This window comes from Sciurus vulgaris (assembly GCF_902686455.1).
Source record: "Sciurus vulgaris genome assembly, chromosome: 3".
Classification (NCBI taxonomy): Eukaryota; Metazoa; Chordata; class Mammalia; order Rodentia; family Sciuridae; genus Sciurus; species Sciurus vulgaris.
The window spans coordinates 52,737,942-52,757,096 of record NC_136463.1 but is presented as its reverse complement, the minus strand read 5'-3'; the positions used below and the strand labels follow the sequence as shown (position 1 = coordinate 52,757,096).

General features: G+C 49.8%; 1 protein-coding gene across 2 annotated transcripts in view; it reads left to right on the top strand.

Annotated features, from left to right (window-relative positions):
- NTN1 (netrin 1) overlaps positions 1-19,155 on the top strand; it is a 180,864-nt gene that overhangs the window by 148,046 nt on the left and 13,663 nt on the right. For both annotated transcript variants that reach the window (XM_079134367.1, XM_079134366.1), the window contains exon 6: positions 14,870-14,944. In XM_079134367.1, coding sequence (XP_078990493.1) covers positions 14,870-14,944 — 75 coding nt within the window. The remainder of the gene's footprint in view (positions 1-14,869; positions 14,945-19,155) is intronic.

Genomic DNA, 19,155 nt, shown 5'->3' with positions numbered 1-19,155 from the left:
TTAATATACTATATTCAAAGGGCAATAACATTCATTATCAAAGTTTATAAACAAAGAATAATTGAGGAGTTTCCTTTATAGTAGCAATTTGGCTGTGTGCAGCTCCTCCTTCCTGGTTCTCACCTGTAGTCCAGAGAACTGAGACGAGCAGTTCGTGGCTTACAGTTTAAGTCAGATTTTATAGTGATGAGCATGGCTTTGGGTTTATATTATGCTTCCCAAAGAATCTGAAGCAGTTTCACCCTGGGCATATTTATCCATAAGGTCAACAGGAAACAGGATTAATCATGTCAATTCTCACATCAAGAACTGAGGAAGAAGCCCAGGGCAGTGGCACATACCCGCAATCCCAGTGACTTGGGAAGCTGAGATGGGAGGATCGCAAGTTCAAGATCAGCCTCAGCAACTTAGTGAGACCCTGTCTCAAAATAAAAAGGGCTGGGGCTGTAACTCACTGGTAAAGCACCCCTGGGTTTCATCCCTAGTACCCCCAAAAAACAAAAACAAAAACTGAGGAACAGGGCTGGGATGTAGCTCGGTGGGAGGGCATTTGCCTGGCATGCTGAAGGCCCTGAGTCTAATTCCCAGTAACCACCACCCACCACCAAAAAAAAAAACCAAAACAACTGTGGAACAGAATCTGGGAAGAGGAACTGGCACAGTGGCTTCTAAAACCCACGTCCTCTAAGTTTGGAGGGGAAGGATACTTTCTCCAAAAGTCTAGAGGGCTATTCTGGCTTGTTCCAGATGATCTAAGGATACCTTTGGGAGTTATAGAATTCAGGTGAGGCTGGTGGCAGTTCTGTCCCACCCTAAGGACCATGTGGAGAGAGACTCAGGATTGCAACATGGGTAAAGTGTGGCCTGCCTCCAGTCTTAAAGAACCCTTTCAATTCCCAAAGGGTGAGTTCTGTGGCCCATATCTAGTCCAGCAGTTAGTGACAAGTGACAGATTGAATCATCGATGGCAGGAAGGTGTCAGCTTATCCACTAGGCAACAGGGAGCACCTTATCGATGTCTTAAGGTATTGTGTGTCTGCCATGTGGTGAGCAAGGGAAGGTCGTGGGCCATATGCTGCTATTCACTTGTTCTATCAATGCTGCTTCTGGCAACCCTCTTTTTTTTTTCGTTTTCTTTTAAGATAAGTTGCTCATCATTGAGCCTTTTGAACTAGGAATCCCAATTTTCATACTTTCCTCTTTTCCTCCTCCTCCCTGCCTGGACTCTCATTCACCACTAAAGGCCAGAATGTACCTACCACTTTGATAGGGAATTTCAGAAACTGTTTGGGGGAGAGAAAATTTCTTCCCTGGGTCCAGCAACTTCTTGAATGAGGCCAACATTCTCTGCTAGACTGTGGACATGGCTTTGTTTCCTAAAGGTTTGGCAGGTGGCAGGAGCCACAGGGGGTATTATGGGTATAAGAGGCCCTATTTTGGGGAAGGGGCATGATAGTGGGATGGTGGGTATGGAGGTGTTTGTGTGGAGGACAGGGAAGCTGAGAGAATGGATCCTTGAGAAGGAGTAGCCCCTGCATTGGGATGGGGCCAGCTAAGGGATGGTACTCAGTGGTCATAGGGTGCTCATAGCCTTGGAGACAGAGGCTCCTCTGGGCGGCCCCGAGCTAGAATGAGGGTGACTAGTATTGGGGAATGTGCCCCCACTGGCTGGCGACCTTGGACACAGCACATTTCTGGCCTCCATTTTCTCCTATGTCCTGGCCACGTCATTCCTGGGTACCACCCTGCCTGCTCCTGTGTTGTACAGATCACATGAGGTGGTGGGTGGCAGAGTGTCGGTGGGGTGTGCGTCCAGGTGGAATGCACCACCTTCTGATTGTTCCTACCTGTGGATGGGACATAGCTGCCCTCTGAGGTTGAGGCAGCCAGCATCTGCAGGCAGAACAAGGCGACCCCAAGGTCTGGGACTGGTGGCCAGGCCTGGGGCAATCCTCATGGTAACCCCTGCCACGTAGTTGAAACTGGCTGGGAAGAGCCGGGGGTGGGCAGCTGAGGGTTGAGAGGAATCTCTGGATGTCCAGGAGCTGGTTCAGCCAGCCAGGGTCTCCTGTCTCCATCCAGAGGGCTTTTTGCAGTCCTGAAGTCTCTGGGCAAGAGCCTTTAATCTAATTACATGCTTTATTTGAGCCAATTTGTTTTCCAATCCATCTTGTTCAGCAAGAAGAAAGAACATGCTGGGGACTCATTTGCACCCTCTTGTTCAAAGGGGAGAGAAGGGGTTGCTCCCCCTGCCTCACGTGGTCACTGCAGCCCCCGACCTCTCCCAGCCTGGCCACCCCACCCTGGAGCCAGGACGCAGAGCCAGCCTTGCAGGAGGGGACTCAGGCTTCTCAGCACTGTCATCAGCCAAGGGAGAAAAAGCCCAGCTCCTCATCACCCCTCCTGGAAGCTCAGCCCCACTCTGAGTCTTTCCCTTTGGGGGTCCTGACGTGCTAGGCAGATCTGAAACTGATGGGTTTCCAGGCCAGACAAGCTGGCCCGGCATCCTCAGGGGCTTCCTGGGCTCAGAACCTTCCTGGCTCCACCTGTAAGAGTTGGCCTCAGAATCTGAGGCCTAGTGTTTTAAATCTGAAAATATATTTTCATAATAAGGCAGAGGATTTAGGATCTGTGTTATTAATGTCCAACAAAACACCAAAGCCCTTCCAGCCTCCCTGGAGAGAGAAGATTTATCATCTCCCATTCTCCTCTCTGGCCAAGGAGCTGTGTTCTCCAAGCTTTGCTTTTTGTGTTTCCAGCATGTTCCAAAATTGCCTCCCCCTCTTCAGAATCCTGCTCCCAGCCCTTGCTTTTCTGCTGTTGACCTAGACTGGCTCCTTCATGTGGGTTCCTTTACAGAGTCCGGCGACTTCTGCCCTCTGACTCGGGAGTGAAGGAATCAGCGGGGCTGAGGGCCGCTTTGCTGGCCACACGATGCCGGCAGCCCGCAGGCATGCTTTTATTGGAGTCATTCAACAAATATTTACTGAGGGCCCCTTATGTGTCCAGGGCCCTGGGGATACAGCAGTGACTTCCTCTCCTGACTTCAGGGAGGAAGAGGGACAGTAAACAAATAAGTCGAAAACTAACTGCAAAGTGTGTCAGGTGTGGCCCTGACATCCTGTGAAAGATGAATGGAATAATAGTCATTCAGTGACTCAAGGACATACTTGAGTGAGAAATAGCTCTGTGTTAAAAAGGTTTTTTTTTTTTGGATATGCTGGTAATACAATGAAATTGGGTTTCTGTCACGGTTCCTAAATCAGAGTAAAAATAATAACGGCTAACGTTTCTCCTATGGAGGCAGATGCACCCAGCTGATTTTTATGTTGCCTCGTTTGTGAACTGTTGCAGAGGGCAGCATTTGTGTTTCTTTGGGTTTGTTGAGTGGTCATTGGTGACACCTCCCCACCCCCCACCCCTTGCATGAGATGCTGGGACGCCAAGGTCTGCTTTGCCAGGGGAGGAGGCAAACAGAAAATTCTAGACTGTGAGATGGAAGCTAGGAGCTTAGAGCATGCCCAGCTGAGTTTGTGGTCGGAGGACGGCCACCCGGGGAAGTGACCAGCACGCCCCAAGGAGAATGGCATTGGAGGGCAAGGTGTGCGGCTGAACCTGAGAATGGACCGTGGTGTGGTCTCTCGTCTCTCCTAATGCCCAGGAGTTCAGTCCTGTTCTTTCCAGATGCTCTGAAAATAACAGAATCCAACCACCAGACCCTGATGAAGGAGGAGACGTCCCGAAACTGTGGACCTCAGGCAAGACGAGGTCCGCGCCAGGGGCTTACCACAGTCTTTGTCCCCAGGAAAGGGGCCTCGGTCTTGTTGGGGGACAGGAATCCAGGGTCCAGACCCAACCTGATTCTTGTTTGTCAGTGGTACTGGTCTGTGGAGGCCCAGGGCCGGGTCACTCTGCCTTGGACCCTAGCCTTCTTCCTCGCCTCGTGGGCTCTCATCTGTCCCCACATGTCTCTCTGCCCCACCTTCATTCACCCTCCACCCCAGGCGGCACCTCTGAGGCCACCTTGAGCTGAAACGTCCTCTCCAGAGATGGTCCCTGGCCCCTGTGTCCTCCCTGCACACTGGGGTCATCATTCTTAAATCCTGTGAATGGGAAGCCTGCCAGTGACTGTCATCACTGTCACCCGGTTTCTCCGATGGGGACATGGTGGCTCAGAATGGTTCAGGGCCCTGGATCAGAGGGGAGCCAAAAGGATCCCTTTTTTACCAGACACAATGGCTTTCTCTGGAGCCTCCTCTAAGGGGAAAGATTTCCTCTTACGTCCTCAGGGCTGGACGTGCATCCATGCTGTGGTGACCCCAGGGAGGCCCTGAAGAAGAATGTCTCCACTTGGCCCCATGGGGCTTGCTATTTAGGGAAAATGGACATGGGTCCTGGGGAGGCCATAGCAGACCTGTCAGGTCCTGGTCTGAGTCCTGAGGCTGCCAGGGTAGGTGGCTTCCAGGGAAAGTACCGAGAAAGGAGACCCGGGCCCTTGGCATGCCTCGCCCAGTTGTGTGAGCCCTTTAGAAGTCACCTGTGCCTGCTGGCGCAGCTGATGAAGCCATCTGGGATGGCAGTCATACCTGGGGAAGGCGCAGGACGAGAGCAGGGCTTCCCTTGGGGAGCCGAGGCTGGCTTTGCCAGGCTGGGCCCACTGGTGCAGGGCAAGGAGCAGAGATGTGTTCAGTGCACGAAGAGCTGGGGCCTGTACTTCTCCACCGGACGCACAGCTGCAGTCCTTGAGAAGGACTGAGTCCCGTTCCGCCAAAGGACAGTGTAAATTTCTGAGTGCCTGGAAACTGGGCTCTGCAGAACCTGCAGCACAGGATGGAGACGGCATTCGTGTTGGAGCGCAGCTCCCTAGGCAGCCCAGCCCTGAGAGTGAGAAAGGGAGAGCCAGTCTCAGCCCCATGTTGCTAAAGACCCGGCCCCTTGCAGGCCTGGGTAACAGGCCGGACTAGAACTGTCTGGTGGCTTTGCCTCCCATTTAAAACGGAAGTTCAAACTTTTCCAGCCCTTCATGCCCCTGCAGGCTTTGCAAGTTGTCTCTCTTCTCCTCTTGTCATTCACTCTGTGCAGGGCACCTCGGCCCTCATTCAGCCCCTGGATTGTACCAGGCCGGGTCCTGCCTCAGGACCTTTGCATAGGCTCTTCCTCACTTGGCACCCTCAGATCTCTTCACCCCATCTCCTTCACACTGATCCGTTCTCATTCATGTGCTACCTCTCTGGGGACCTTTCTCCTACCACCCTGGCTAGAGCAGCGGTCTCACTCCCCACCACACAGATACCCTGGGAGAGGATGTGCCTGAATGTACTTGCTGTCTTTTAGGACGTAGCGTTTCCTATCATGGAAGTCCTGTGGATTAGGAATATGGATGTCACCTTGTTGAATACAGATGGCATTTTCTAGGATTCTCAGCCTCATGAGGAAATGGTTCCCATCCTCACTAGGAAGAAAAGACTCACTTCAGAATATTTCGAGTTTTGATGAATTTTTATGGGTGCATTATAATTTCGCATAACAGTGGGACCCAGTAAGCCGTATTCGTATGTGCACACAGCAGTTCCATCAGCCTCAACCCCAGGACCTTCCCCCTCCCTCTTCCCTCTCCTGTGATCTGTGTGCTCTACTGAGTTATTCCATTATTTATTTAATGAGTGCATTATAATTGCATACATTAGCAGGATTTGTTGTGATACAGTTGTACATAGACAAATAATTTGGCAGATTTCATTTTGCCTCAAAATGTGTTTAGTCTTGTTTTTCTCTTGAACATGAGAATTGTGCCGGGCATGGCAGTGCGTGCCTATCATTCATCTGGAGGTGGGGTGGGGGCCGAGGCAAGAGGATCACAAGTTAGCAACTTAGCGAGGCCTTGTCTCGCAATTTTAAAAAAAGTCAAAAGTACTGGGGTGGTAGTACTTCCCTGGGATCAATCCCCAGGCCCCCCTGGCAAAAAAAAAAAAAAAACAAAACCATGAGAATTGTTGTAAAATTTTAAATGTGGCTAAGGCAGCAAAGAAAGATATAAAAACCAGAAGTGGTCCCAGCACCCAGCATTTTAATGTGTATTATATTCTAAAATAAAGTCCAAATGGCTGCCAACCACACAGCCTCATGCTATTCCAGACTCCCTTGGAGTCCCTCATATCTGCCCAGCACTTTCTTGCCCCAGGACCTTTGCACCTGCCAGATTACATAGATGCTCCTCCCTGTACTTCGCTGACTCCTGGCCATCCTAAACATCAGCTCCTCAGAATGGTATTCTATCTTAATGGCTTTCCACTGGCTTTCTCTCCATTTGCCACCAATGTGCTCTGCTCATTGTCTTCATTTTCTGAGCATCATTCTTCTGTGGGTATTATGATACTTGGGTGACTGGCCTGTACCCTTCTGCTCTAGTACCACCTGACTGTTCCATTAGTTTCAGGGTGTGCCCAGTGCCTCCCACAGCAAGTGGGTGGTGGATAATTAATAATAAGTGAATGGTGGATAATTAAATCATAGAAGTGGGGTTGCATCATTGGATTGAGAGCATTTTCAGAGTTGTGACATTCAGTACCAATTGCCCTCAGGACGGTTCCTATTAATTTGGCCCCAAACACATTACATGCACATGCGTGTTTGCCTTTGCCAGTGTGCCACACGAAAGTGCCCTGTTCCCATTAGCCTAAGGTCTGCTTCTTTGATAATTAAGATGAACACGTTTCCATTTCCTTATCCCTTTTTAATTTCCTCTTCTGCATATGACCTACCCATTTCCTTCTAAGTTTAGATAGCTTCTCTTTTTCCTGTTGACTCAGAAGAGTTCTTTATATATTAAGGACGCCAATCCTTTGCTCTCTATTTTGCAAACATTTGAGGGCTTTCTTCCAATCATTTGTCTGAGAGATTGCAAAGCACCTCTTGCCAGCTCCTCTGCCAGTCCATTGCTAGAGGCTGCCTCAGTTTTGGAAGTTCTTGCCTTTTCTGCCCCTGAGCCTGAAGTTAAATGGGCATTCTGCTGTTGACTCGCGTAGTGACTTCTGGTGATAGATTGAGTGGGTGGGACCAGCACAGGCTTGGAGAGATGGGGCCAGGGGCTCAAGAGCTGCCTGAGCTCCGGCTTACCTAGACACCTGGCTGTACCCTTAGAAAAGTGTTGGTGAAAGAGGTAAGGAGGGGGTCTTATATGGGAGGTGGGGCCTCACCTGTAGCTTCCGATCAAAAGACAGAGTTGGCATCATGGGGCGTGCCTTCCTGTTGTCCCAACTCCCCTGTGGTGACTTGTGAAACGGACAGACACCTGCTGCACCCTGAAAACAGAACACATTGAGAGCCAGACTCTCTTGCCTGAAAAGATGGTTCTGTGCAGCTTACTGTCCCCAGGTCAGGTAAAACATGCTCTGGGGGCAGACTGATCCCACCTGCCTTTTGTTACCTGCTGGTGGGAAAAATGGACAGGGCCAACTGGGCGCCCCTCTGGGCCCTAGCCCTTCTCCCCTGAACTCATCCTCGCCAGGACAGTGAGAGCCAGGAGCCCCTCCCCGACACCCAGCCCTGGGTTCCCCATCCCAGGAGGCAGACCTCTTTGGCCGGGTGTCCCTCATTACACCCACCACCCCACTTCCTCACTCCAACAGCCCGGGCAGCCGGGGCTGCCGAGAGCGAGCCCTTTGCCAGCTCCCCGCCCTGCTCCGAGGGGAGGTGCCAGATGCGGTGCCCCTGGCTCTCACCACGGGCCGCCAGGCTCTGCCTGCCATATGCTCAGAGATGAGCCTTGGGCCGGCGAGCAGGCCTGCCCAGCAGGACGTTGGCACCTGGGCACAGGAGGCAGATCAGAGGGGCCAACTACCCAAGGTAGAGGAAGAGGCGGGAGGGGCTGGGCCGCTGGGATTGGCCTGCAGGGCCACCTCTTGGCTCTCGTCTGTGGGTTGGTAAGGGGAGCAGGTGGGAAGAAGGAAAGGAGGGGAGACTGCTCCCAGGAGGAGCCAGGATGCCAGCCAGCCAGGATGGGCCTGCTGCGAGCAGGGCAGATGGCCGCCTCCAGGTCTCAGTGGCCCTCCCTGGGACAGAGCTTGTGCCATGGGGAGCCAGCCAGTGCCTGTGTCCAGCCCTGGCGGCCCCTGTCTCTTTCAGGGGAAGAGGCTGCAGTAGGTGGGTGACCCTGGTGCAGGGACGCTTGCAGAGCTGCCAGTATTTACTGGGGTCTCAACCCAGTTCCCAAGGGTCCCCAGAGAGAGTGGAGGTGTTAGGGTTTATTGCAGTCACTGAATGGGGTCCTGGCACTGGGTGACGGGGGGATGGGAACCTGCTGCTGTAAAATGTTGGGATTGTAATTAGCGAATGAGACTGGTCTATGGGATGGCAGGGTCTGGTGGGTCTAAGTTATGCCCGCTTTTATATTAAGGTTGGACCATAGAAAACTGCTTTTTTAAAGGTGCACAATGGTCAGTTTTTAGTACTTTCACGTGGTTCATCTTAATGGCTTTCCATCTTTGTCTGTGCTTCTGAACAGGTCAAATAGTGGGAGACTGCTGTGTCCTTTAAACGTTCGCATGACCTCCCCAGTTCCTTCCAGACATTTCCTAAAACTGTTCAACTTGGTCATTTACGCTTTCCTAAAACATTGGTATTTCATTCAGATCTCCGATTTTTTAGCCTGCCATTGTACACAATAGCCTTATAACTCATAAAATGTTTCCTAGATTATGATCATCCATCCCCTTTTCTCATTATTTCCTAGTGTTCTGTTTTCTTTTGTTTATTCATAATTAGACTTGACAATGTTTTGTCCGGTCTTCTTTAAAAAGTTTTTTGGGGACTTTCTAAAGATTCAGGTCTTGCATGAATTTCTAATTTTGAGGGTTTTTTTTTTTCTCCTGTCTTTATTCATTTCTGCTTCTGATGTTACTAATAATTTCCTCCCACTTTCTTTGGGTTTTGTTTTTGCTCATTCTCTAACTTCTAGAAATGAATATACTTTGCTTATTTTCATTCTTTCTTCTTTAATAACAAATAATATTTATTACATTGTGGTCAGGAAATATGGCCTGTACAATTTCAGCGTCTTGGAATTACTGTAGCATTCTTCCACTGCTTGTGTATGTCTGTTTCTTTTTGTATTTCTATCAGTTTTTACTTAATGTATTTCAAGAGATGTTATTCCATACCCATAAGACAATTTATTTTCTAGGTGATCTTCTTGCCCATTTTAAATATGTTTGCCTTGAATTCTACCTTTTCTAATATTAGCATCTGTCTCTTTTGGTTCGTTTTTTGTTGTTATTGTTTTCTTTTGCTTTTTTCCCATGCTTTTGCCACTGCATAAAATATAGACTTTTAAAATGTCACTTTAGTTTATATTTCTCCTTACACAGTCTTTTTTTTTTTTTTTTTTTTTTTTTGTGGTGCTGGGGTTCAAACCCAGGGTCTCATGCATACCAGACAAGTTTTCTATCATTAAACCACGTTCCCAGGCTGTAATTTAATTTTTTTTTTTTTTTTTTTTTTTTTTTTTTTTTTTTTTTTTTTGTGGTGCTGGGGTTTGAACCCAGGGCCTTGTGTGTGTGAGGCAAGCATTCTACCAACTGAGCTGTATCCCCAGCCCCTGTAATTTAATATTTTTAAGTCAGTTTTTCAGTAGAGGAGTCGGATCTATCATATTTTCATTTATTTGTCTGTAGATAATCGTTCTGTGATCTTATTATGGTTGGTCTTTGTATTTTCCTTTTTTCTGGTTTATCTTTTGACCTGGTAACTATAATTTATTTCTTAAGTTCTCCAGTGTTTTTTTTTTTTTTTTTTTCAAAAGCAGTATGTAATCTATACAACTCTTATTTGTCAGAGTCAAGCATGGAATAGTATCTTTTACATTCTATTTAAGACAGAATTTTATGCCTCACATTCTACTTGGTAGTTTTTATTAATATGATCTAAAGTTTCAAAGTACATTTTTTTAGTTTTATGGACAGTCTGTTTCCTTTCAAACATTTAAAAATTATTTTGATATTTGGATTTGATTTTAGAATCAAGTCTGAAATATCTGTATTTACTGGTTTTGGTGTTCATCTCCAGTATGTTTATATCATGACTTTCTTCTCTGTATCTCTTGTTTTTTATTCATTTCACAGTTGGTTGGAAAACACCCTCAAGTACTTATTTCAAAAAAAGATACATGATTGGAATATTTTCTGAGCCCTTGCTGACTTGAGAATGTGTTTTGTTCATTGTGGTCTGAATAGGTACATGCTAGTCTAGCTAGGTATAAAATTTTTGAGTCATAAGTTTTCCCCTTTATAGACATTGCTTCATGATCATTGGTCCAGTTCTTTGGCTTTTAATCTCCCCATTTTTTCCACATCCTGGCATTTTGTTTGTTTTGCAAATATGTCTAGGTGTTTTACTCTTTTCCTTGAGCTTTGATTTTCCCTGTCACCCACTGGGAATTAAACTCAGGGGTTTCTATATCCCCAGCCCTTTTTATTGTTTGAAACAGGGTCTCTCTAAGTTGCTGAAACTGGCCTTGAACTTAATGCTCCTCCTCTCTTAGATTCCTCAGTACCTGGGATTATAGATGGGTGCCACCATGCCCACCTATATTTGATTCTTGTCTCCATTTCATTTGGCCTCTGCTTCAGTTCTTACCCAATCATCTGTCAGCTCTCTACTTTGTCTTACATTTTTATCCTCTTCCATGTTTCCATGTCTTTATCCTTTCCCCCTATATTCTATAAATCTCTCCAGTATATTCTTGTTCCCAAATCCCTGAATTAGTTTTCTACAGTATCATTTCTTTCTGCTGCTTGAAAAGTGGATTTTAATTGTGCTACTGGGATTTTAGATAATTTATTTTTCCAGCTCTTCTTTCTCTTATGCATTATATATATATATATATATGCATTATATATATGATAAAGATAAGGTGAAAAGATTATATATGGTTTTATCTTTCTAGAATTGTTGTTCTGTCATGCCTATTTGGTTACATATTGTTGGTGGCTGTTTTTGAGCTGTAGCAACACAATTGAATAGTTGTGACACAGAGCATATGGCCCTCAAAGACTCAGATATGTACTGTTTGACCCTTTGCAGAAAGAGCTTTGTTGATTCCTGTACTAGTGTGAGGGCTGTGTCCCCGTCTCAGATCCAAGGTGGATAGCAGGGGATGTACACAGCTCTAGCTCAAGTTCCCAGTTTCTGCCAACCTTTTACTTGGATTTGCTTCTCCTGTGTGGAGTTGATGTCCTTTTAATTTCTCACTTTCTGATTTTTGGCATTAGTAATTTTGATAAAAATATAAGTTCAGCCACTGCAACTGCTATCCTTCTGGTCCCTACCCTTCCTCAAACTTCCTCCCCTGGGGGAGGCGTCGCTCCCAATGCCCCCGCCCACTTCCTGCCCATTCATATTCTGGTCTTTGTCTTCCTGCCATCTTCTTCCCTCGCCCCAGGATCTTTCTGTTCATCAGACAAAGAACTGAGTCCTGAGGTAAAACCTGGATAGTTTTTGCTTCTTCCACCACCATCTGCCTTTAATTAATAGAGATTGCTCCCAGATCCCAGCATTGGGTCATCTATCAGTTTCGTTCTTGGCGTTAGTGTGACTTTTCATCTTTTCATTGTCTTTATAGCTATTTTGGCACAAAAGCAAGGAGAGGCTCCCTGAGTGGCTGCCAAGTGGATGCCATGTTGAGGAAGAAGGCAGAGTTGCATTTTCGAGCCGTGGTTTATCCATCTCGAAGCAATCTCTGTAGCTTTGTGTGCCTTTGATAAAGGAAGCAAATACAGGGACGTTTTCCTTATCCAGGGACCGTTTGTCCAGTGACCTCAGCTATCTGGAATACAATCCAAAGGAAGAGTCACAAGCAGCCAAAAAGCTTCCACGGCATCTGTGTTCCGGAAGGTTCTTCACTTTCCCCAAAGGAGAACAGTTCAGCCTCTCCTTCCAAGCCTATTTACCTGTGTTTTATACACAGTTCTAGCAAGCTTGGTCTTTGTTTCCCTAGCTCATCATTAAATGAGAATCAGCAACTCTGAAGGGAGTAGGGGACATTTTGTAACAAGCATAAGACCCGACAAGAATTGCCAGTTGACAGAAAGGAGAGACACAGCACCCACCCCCCCAAAAAAAGGCAAATACAACTACAAATACTGAGAGACGGACATCATCTTCTGAGTTTGAGTTCACAACCACTTGCCTGGGTCCTCTGCTGAGGTGGGTGCTGTGTGCACACCGTAGGCACAGAGACCATCCCCTTCCCATGCCGTTGGTTCCCATAGTGACTCTGATGCTAGCTGCACGTTGGAATCACCCAAAGAGCCTTAAAATCCAGACACTCAGGCCAATCCCCGAGCCAAGGAAGTCAAAGTCTCCAGGGGCTGGGTCTCAGGCACCAGTGTCGTTTAAAGCTTCCAGGTGATTCCACTGCTTAGCCAGGATGGGGGACCAAAGGTTAGAATCACAGGCTCTGCAGGCAGACTTCCTCATTAGGCACACGGCCCTGGGGGAGCATGTTCCCAGCCTCTCTGGACCTAGATGTTCATCTGTGAAATGGGACCTGTTTGGAAGGGGCGAGAAGAGCTCATGAAGCCGAAAGGAGGTAGGAGGTCCCATGTTACTGCCATGTGTTGCCGCCATTATCCAGCGCAGACTTGGAGATGCCTGGTGGTGACTGTGATTTGGCACAAAGGCTCTGGGAGATCGAGCGAATTAGGCAGTGATGGATGTCGCACATTCTAGGATGATTTCTGTCCCAGGTGGACACTTGGCTCTGAAGAGAAGAGCTTTCTATGACTGTTACTAGGCTGGGGGCAGCGATGCTGCAGGTCCAGGGGGAGGTTGTCCCGGGGCACGTCTGCCTCCCTTCTGCCTCGTGGGGCGAGGCTCCCATTGGGCAGCTGCCCTGGAACCTCTCTGAGCTTCGCTTTCTCATTTTTTAAGCTGAGCACTGGCAACCCCTCCCACAAAGTCTCCCCACCCCCAAGACCTGGAAGAGGGGACACATTCAGAGACGCTCTTTCCACCCAGGCTGTCGCAGGGGTGTGTCTCACTGGGCCCAGGCAGAGGGGCAGGGTGTCAGCGATTTCCTCCCGATTGGAAATGAAAGCACTGACTTGGGCCAACAACTTTCATAAAAAAAAAACCAAAAAACAAAAAAAAAAACCAGAAAAGGCACCAAATGGATTCGAGGCTGTCCCTGCAGTGACATTACTAGACACCACTTACATTCCAATTTGCTTCCATAAGTGGAGGGATCAGGGAGTGAGCTGGTTCCCTGGACCTACCAGGACTGTGCGCAACCTGCCCTCAGCCACACGGTGCCTTTGCTGTGTGCATCATCTGTCCCTGAGTGGCAGAGATGTGGCCCAGCACAGCTGTTCCCACCTGGAAGTGCAGTGGTGACAGTGGAGCGGGTGGTGCTGTTGACTTGTGTACTGGGGCTGCCGTCCTTCCCCATCCTGGGAATTGGCTAGAGTTGAGTGAAGGCCACTCTGTCTCTGGACATCTCAGTCCCTGCATCCCAAGAGCTCCCTACTCCTGGAACTGACCAGCCATCTGGCTAATAGGAAAAGCTGATGCAGTGGCCTCTGGTGTCCTGAGGGGGTTTCAAGGGCTCAGATCACAGAGGAGCAGCAAGGGGGGCTGTTTTTCCTCCCATTCCTGGTTCCTACTTTGGGGCCCCAAGAGAACGGCCTGGGAGGCAGAGGGGGCTGCCAGGGACCCTGGCTCCTAAGCCAATGGATGGAGCTGTGCTGACTAATCGAGGCACCAGGTACTGTACCCTGGGGCCTCAAAGGAGAAAATTGCCTCCTTTGGAGCCAGAGACTGACTCTGAATGGGGAGATCTCTGAATATTCTCTGCAGATCTTAGCCACAGGCTGGGGGCAGGTGCACTGAGAGGCCTGATTTCTTGCCCTGGCTTTGCTCTGAACTTCCACACAAATGGCTCCATTCTGCCACCTTGACCTTGGTGGCTTACCTTCTTTGAGCCTCAGTTTTCTTGTCTGCAGAATGGGAATAACACTCAGCTATCAGAGAACAGTTATAAGAATCCAGTGAGAGTCAACACTCTGAGTGGTGTGGGCAGGGTGGAGGGGAGATTTCCACAGGTACAGCGAAAGAATTGCATCTTCTTGTCAAAGAGCAGACATGGCTGGCAGGGAGCGGGCAGGTGGGGCTGGGGTCCAGCCAGGGGATCTGCACTTGGGGAGTTGAAGGGGCTTCTTCCAGGAGAAGCCAGTCTCAGGGCCCCGGCTCTCGTTCAGGGCCTCGAAGCCCCCGAAGTGATACCCTGCAGCCGGACGCGGGCCGGCAGCCCTGCCTCCCAGCAGTAGGGCCCATTAGAACTGAACTCTTCTTCGTGGGACATTTTATTTGCACACTCCAGTGGAGTGGACACCAAAGGGGTTTTCTAATGCTTCATGGGCTGCTAATTTCCTCTGTGACCTCTTTTGTTGGGGTCTGACCCCAGCCAGAGGCTCTGCGCCATGAAAGCCAGTGCCTGACACAGACCCAGAGCGCGGGGTGACAATGAGGCCTCTATCGGCTTTAATCAGGCTCCAGTTGCGTCTTAAGAACGGGGGGAATTTGTGTGGTGCTCAGAAGCCCTGGGTGGCATGATTCGGGAGCCCCCAGAGTCTCTCACGGAGGCCAGGGCGGCTAAAGGATTCGTCAGGCCAGAGGAGGAGGGGGTCAGGCAGGGGCCTTTTGTCCCAAGGGCCTCTTTAGAAGGCTGGGCCTGCCCTGAATGGCCGCCCGCTCGGCCTGGCCCATGGGTATCACAGGCCTCTGGGTATTTCGGGGGCGGCCTCCCGCCCGGCCCGCCAGCCTATTCATCGCCAGCCTAATTAGTTTCTGTCTGTGCTCTCTGCCCCTCCTGCAGACTGCGAGTCCTACTGCAAGGCCTCCAAAGGGAAGCTGAAGATTAACATGAAAAAGTACTGCAAGAAGGACTATGGTGAGTGGAGCCCGCGCTGGAAAGCGGGGTGGGGCCATGTGGCCAGCAGAGAGCTGGACTCGGGGTGCAGGCAGCCTGGGGTGCACATCGGGCATGGAATCCCTGTGACCAATGGATCCCACACCCAGGAATTTCTTCTCTCTTCCACCGTGGACCTCAAGGACAGAGGGTGTGAGGGGCCACAGGGGCCTGGGTTCTCCCTCTCTCCCTGTGGAGAGCCACGTGGGCCAGTGGGAAACTCTGGGACTGGGATTTCCAGGTTGGGCTCTAGCCTTTGCTCTGCCTCTGCTGGGGGCTGTGTGGCTGCAGACCCCTCACTTGCCCTCTCTGATCTTCTATGTCCTCATGCATCCTGTGGACATTCATCTTGAGTCTGTGTGGCTCAAAGGAGGGTCATCAAGGTGTCAGAAAGGTGGTAGGAGCTCCCACTGTGTTTAGAATATTTCTTCTCTGCTGCAGGGAGGCTGGGGAATCTGCATTGTAAAGGTTCTAGCCCTTTCCTGACCCAGAGGGGATTGAGCAGCCCTGCCCTGGACCCAGGCTTCAGAGAGCTCTCCCTGGGCCACCGACTAGAACCAGACTTTTTTTTTAATTAGTGCATTATAGTTATACCTAATAGTGGGTTGATTTTTTTATATTTTCATAAATGCCTATAAACTTTGCTTCTTAATTAAGGACAATGGCCAAGACCTTTTTTGCACAAAATGATGAATAATGAGGAATGTTGAGAACTTCTAAAACCTTCTAATTTTATTGCATATGTATATGTGTGAGAGCATATGTATATACACACAGATCAACACACACACACATACACACACACACACACACACACACACACACACAACACACACGCACCCACACTGAAGCCAGGGCAAGACCCTAGTAATCCAGCCACACTCCCTGCCACGCTGCCTGTCCCCCCACAGGATGAAGCAAGAGCGACTGGCAGAATTTATGGTCAGTTCAGTAGTTGCCAGGCGTGGGCATTGACATTCAAGGCCCCTCTGAGGCCCACAGTAAATTCCTGAAAGCCCCTTTAAGATACAGCCATCACCAGGCAGTGCAGAGGCTTCCAACTCCTCAGGGAAATCAACCTAGATTTTGACAACACATTTGGCTGTCATTTGAAGATAAAGGAAGTATACTGTCTCCAAGCCAGGGTGACACCACAGGAGGGGCTCCGAGTCGTTTTGGCAGAAGCCCATGTGGCCCAAGCTGCAGGGAACGTGTTCTCCTAGCCCTGGGCCTCCAGCATCTGCTGGGGCCAGTGAGGCAGGCCCCTCCTGGCCCTCCTGTGAGCAGGAGACTTGGGGGGTTTGGACCTGGGACCCCCCCAGTGCTGCTCGTAGCAAAGCAGCAGACCCGGGCAGTGTGAGTCCTAGGGAAAGGCCCACCTTCCCATCTTCCCTCTCTCCTTGGCCTGTGCAGGCCCAGGGGGACTGGGCAGGGGGGCGGGAGGGAGGGAACGGGTGGGCCTGCTTGGGAAAAGGATTCTGTTCCTTTATTTGGGTCTGGTCTTGAAGGACCCTTTAAGTAGCTGCCCTGGGAGGAAGAGGTTAGAAGGGGGAGTTGTGTTTCTGGAAGGTGCCGACCTGCAGCTTCTATTCTGTTCTTCAAGTGGAAAAGAAGGAAAAATCAAACTTTAACTGGAATAGATCCCGTTCCCCATCTGATGTTACTTAGGCTGGTTTTGTCGCATTGGAGTGTTGGTTTGGCTGCGGTACTCTGCCTCCTTCTCCTCTGATAACCAGTGGGCACCTGGCCCTGCTCAGTGTTCTCCGGGCCCCTCAGCAAGCAAACCCTCTATCTTCCGAACTCTACACCCTTCTTTGTAGTCAGGAGCTCAGGGCTATCCCGTCTGACCCCTGCTGGGTTCCAGGTGGCCCTCTGTTCCCTCACTGGGCCTCTCCTTGTCAACCCCTGACTTCCCCGTGGTTATCCGAATGAAGCAGGTGTCAGAGATAGTGGGCTTCCATTGCTTCAGATTACAGATGGGGACACTAGCCCTGCTGGTCAGCGGTCTTGCTTAGTCACAGCCAAGGGGTGGCCCAGTCTCCTCCCTCCACAGCAGCTTTCCCTGGGCTCTTCCTTCTCCATCACTATTAGCCCCCAGACCCCATCCATCACAAGGCTCAGAAAGGTGAAGGTCAGCCTGGTGTGTCTACCTTTCCAGACCGCACGGTGGCCCCTGTTCCTGCCCCATCTCTGCCACTCAGTTGTGTCGCCCAGATGTTCACGTGTCTGTTGCAGGTGAAGATTTGAGGAATAGGTTACAGGGGAGGTGTGGGGGCCCCACACTGGGACCTGACAAGGTCTAGGCCTGTTGTGTCACCAGTTAACTATTATGTCCCAGCATCCCATATATAGGACACCTATAAAAAATTACAATGAGAAATGAATATACCATTATTGTAACATTGTTGCTCATTTTAAATTTTTATAGGTATCCTGTATATGGGACATGAGGACATAATAGGTTTCATTGTCCTAACCATGCCCCTAACCTGCTGCCTAATACTGCCTTGTCTCATTCTCCAGTGTCCCTTGTGGGGAAGGGGAGATTCTGTATTAGTCCATTTTCTGTTTCTATAACAAAATACCCAAGACTGGGTAATTTATAAAGAAAACAGGTTTATTTTGACTCACGGTTCTGAAAGTCCTAGAGCATGGTGACAGTACCTGCTCAGCTTCTGGTGAGGGCCTCCTGTTGCATCAACTCTTAGGGAACAATGGAAGAGAAGTAGGATACAATGAAAGAGAGGAGGGGACATCAGGGACCAGATGTTTTATAACAATCTGCTCTTGAGATAATCTACTCTTTGGGGAAGTATTTAAATCCTTTCTTGAAGGTGAATCTCTCATGACCCAGAGTGTCTCTTAAAGGCCCCACCACCTGTCAATACCATTACCCTGAGGACCAGGCCTCAACATGAGTTTTTGTGGGGACAAACCACATCTAAGTCATAGTGCTGGGGTGGGGGTGTTCCGGTTCTATAGCTATTTCTGTAAAATAGGGTCATTTAAGAATTAGGGAGTCTCTCCAACCCAGCTCGATGGCTAACGAGTCTGGAAGAGAGGGGTCACACGGGGTTCTAGGGAGGTTTCAGAAGAGTCAGACAGGGTGAGGAGGGAGCTTGACTTGGGAAGGAAGGAGTAAGTGGCACCCACAGGGCCTGGGCAGGGCACTGCACACAATGCCGGGCCCATGGGTGTTGCCAGGAAAGCCTAGCAACTGTTCTGGCTTTGCTCTGAGGCTGGAGGATGCAGTCTTGAGGTTGGGGTCTGCCAGGCCTCATGGAGGACCCTGGACCCCTGGATGAAGTGTGCATGGGGGTGCCCTCCCACACCCAGGGGAGATGTGGGCCAGCCCAGGTGTGGACAGGAGATGTGAACAGGAGGGAGCCAGCTGAGGGATCAGAGAGGTGAGGCTGTGGGCCAAAGAAGAGGCTGCATGGTCCCTGCTCTTCTCTGACTGACAGCCTGGCAGGGGGCCAATTAGGGAACACATTCCCTTTACATCCAGGTTACTTGGATGTTCCAGAAGTGGCTAATTAGGACTTTGGGTTTGCCACTCCTGCTGAGCAAAGGCCTCAGACCCCTTCTTCCTCCAGGCCTGCTCTGTAGAGGCCTGATGTGGTGCCATTGAAGACCATGGGTTTAGGAATCCTGACCCTGGGCAGTGACAAATGGACAGAAAGCTGCAGGCCAAGGAGGCCTATAGGAAAAGACCTGGGCTGGCCTGGATGTGCTGACCCTGCCCTGTGCTTGTTCAGATGTGTCTGCCAGTGCCCTGGGCCCGGCTTGGAAGGGTTGGGGTGGACACCCAGCAAGATGGGAGGGAATGGGGGTGGGAGGGCCCCAGCGTCATACTGCAGAGAGACCCCCATGCAGATCCCTGACTGTAGGGAAAGGAGTCTGGCCCCGGAATCTGGAGATGGAGAGTCCTAATTTGTCGTGTGCTTGAACAGGGAGCTTTACCAGTCTGGGCCCATTTATTCATCTGTTCCATGAGGTGCAGTCAAGGGGACATGACAGCCTCCTCAACAAGACACCCTGCCATAGCCCCTGCCATGCCAGGCACCATTTCTAAGGGGCAGGAGCCCACAGAGACTTTGTCATCTGTCACCTGTCTGCACCTCTACTGGCCACCTCAGTCCTCTGTTGCCCTCTAGGGGAATCTAGCTCACCTTGCAAATGCTTGAAAAAGA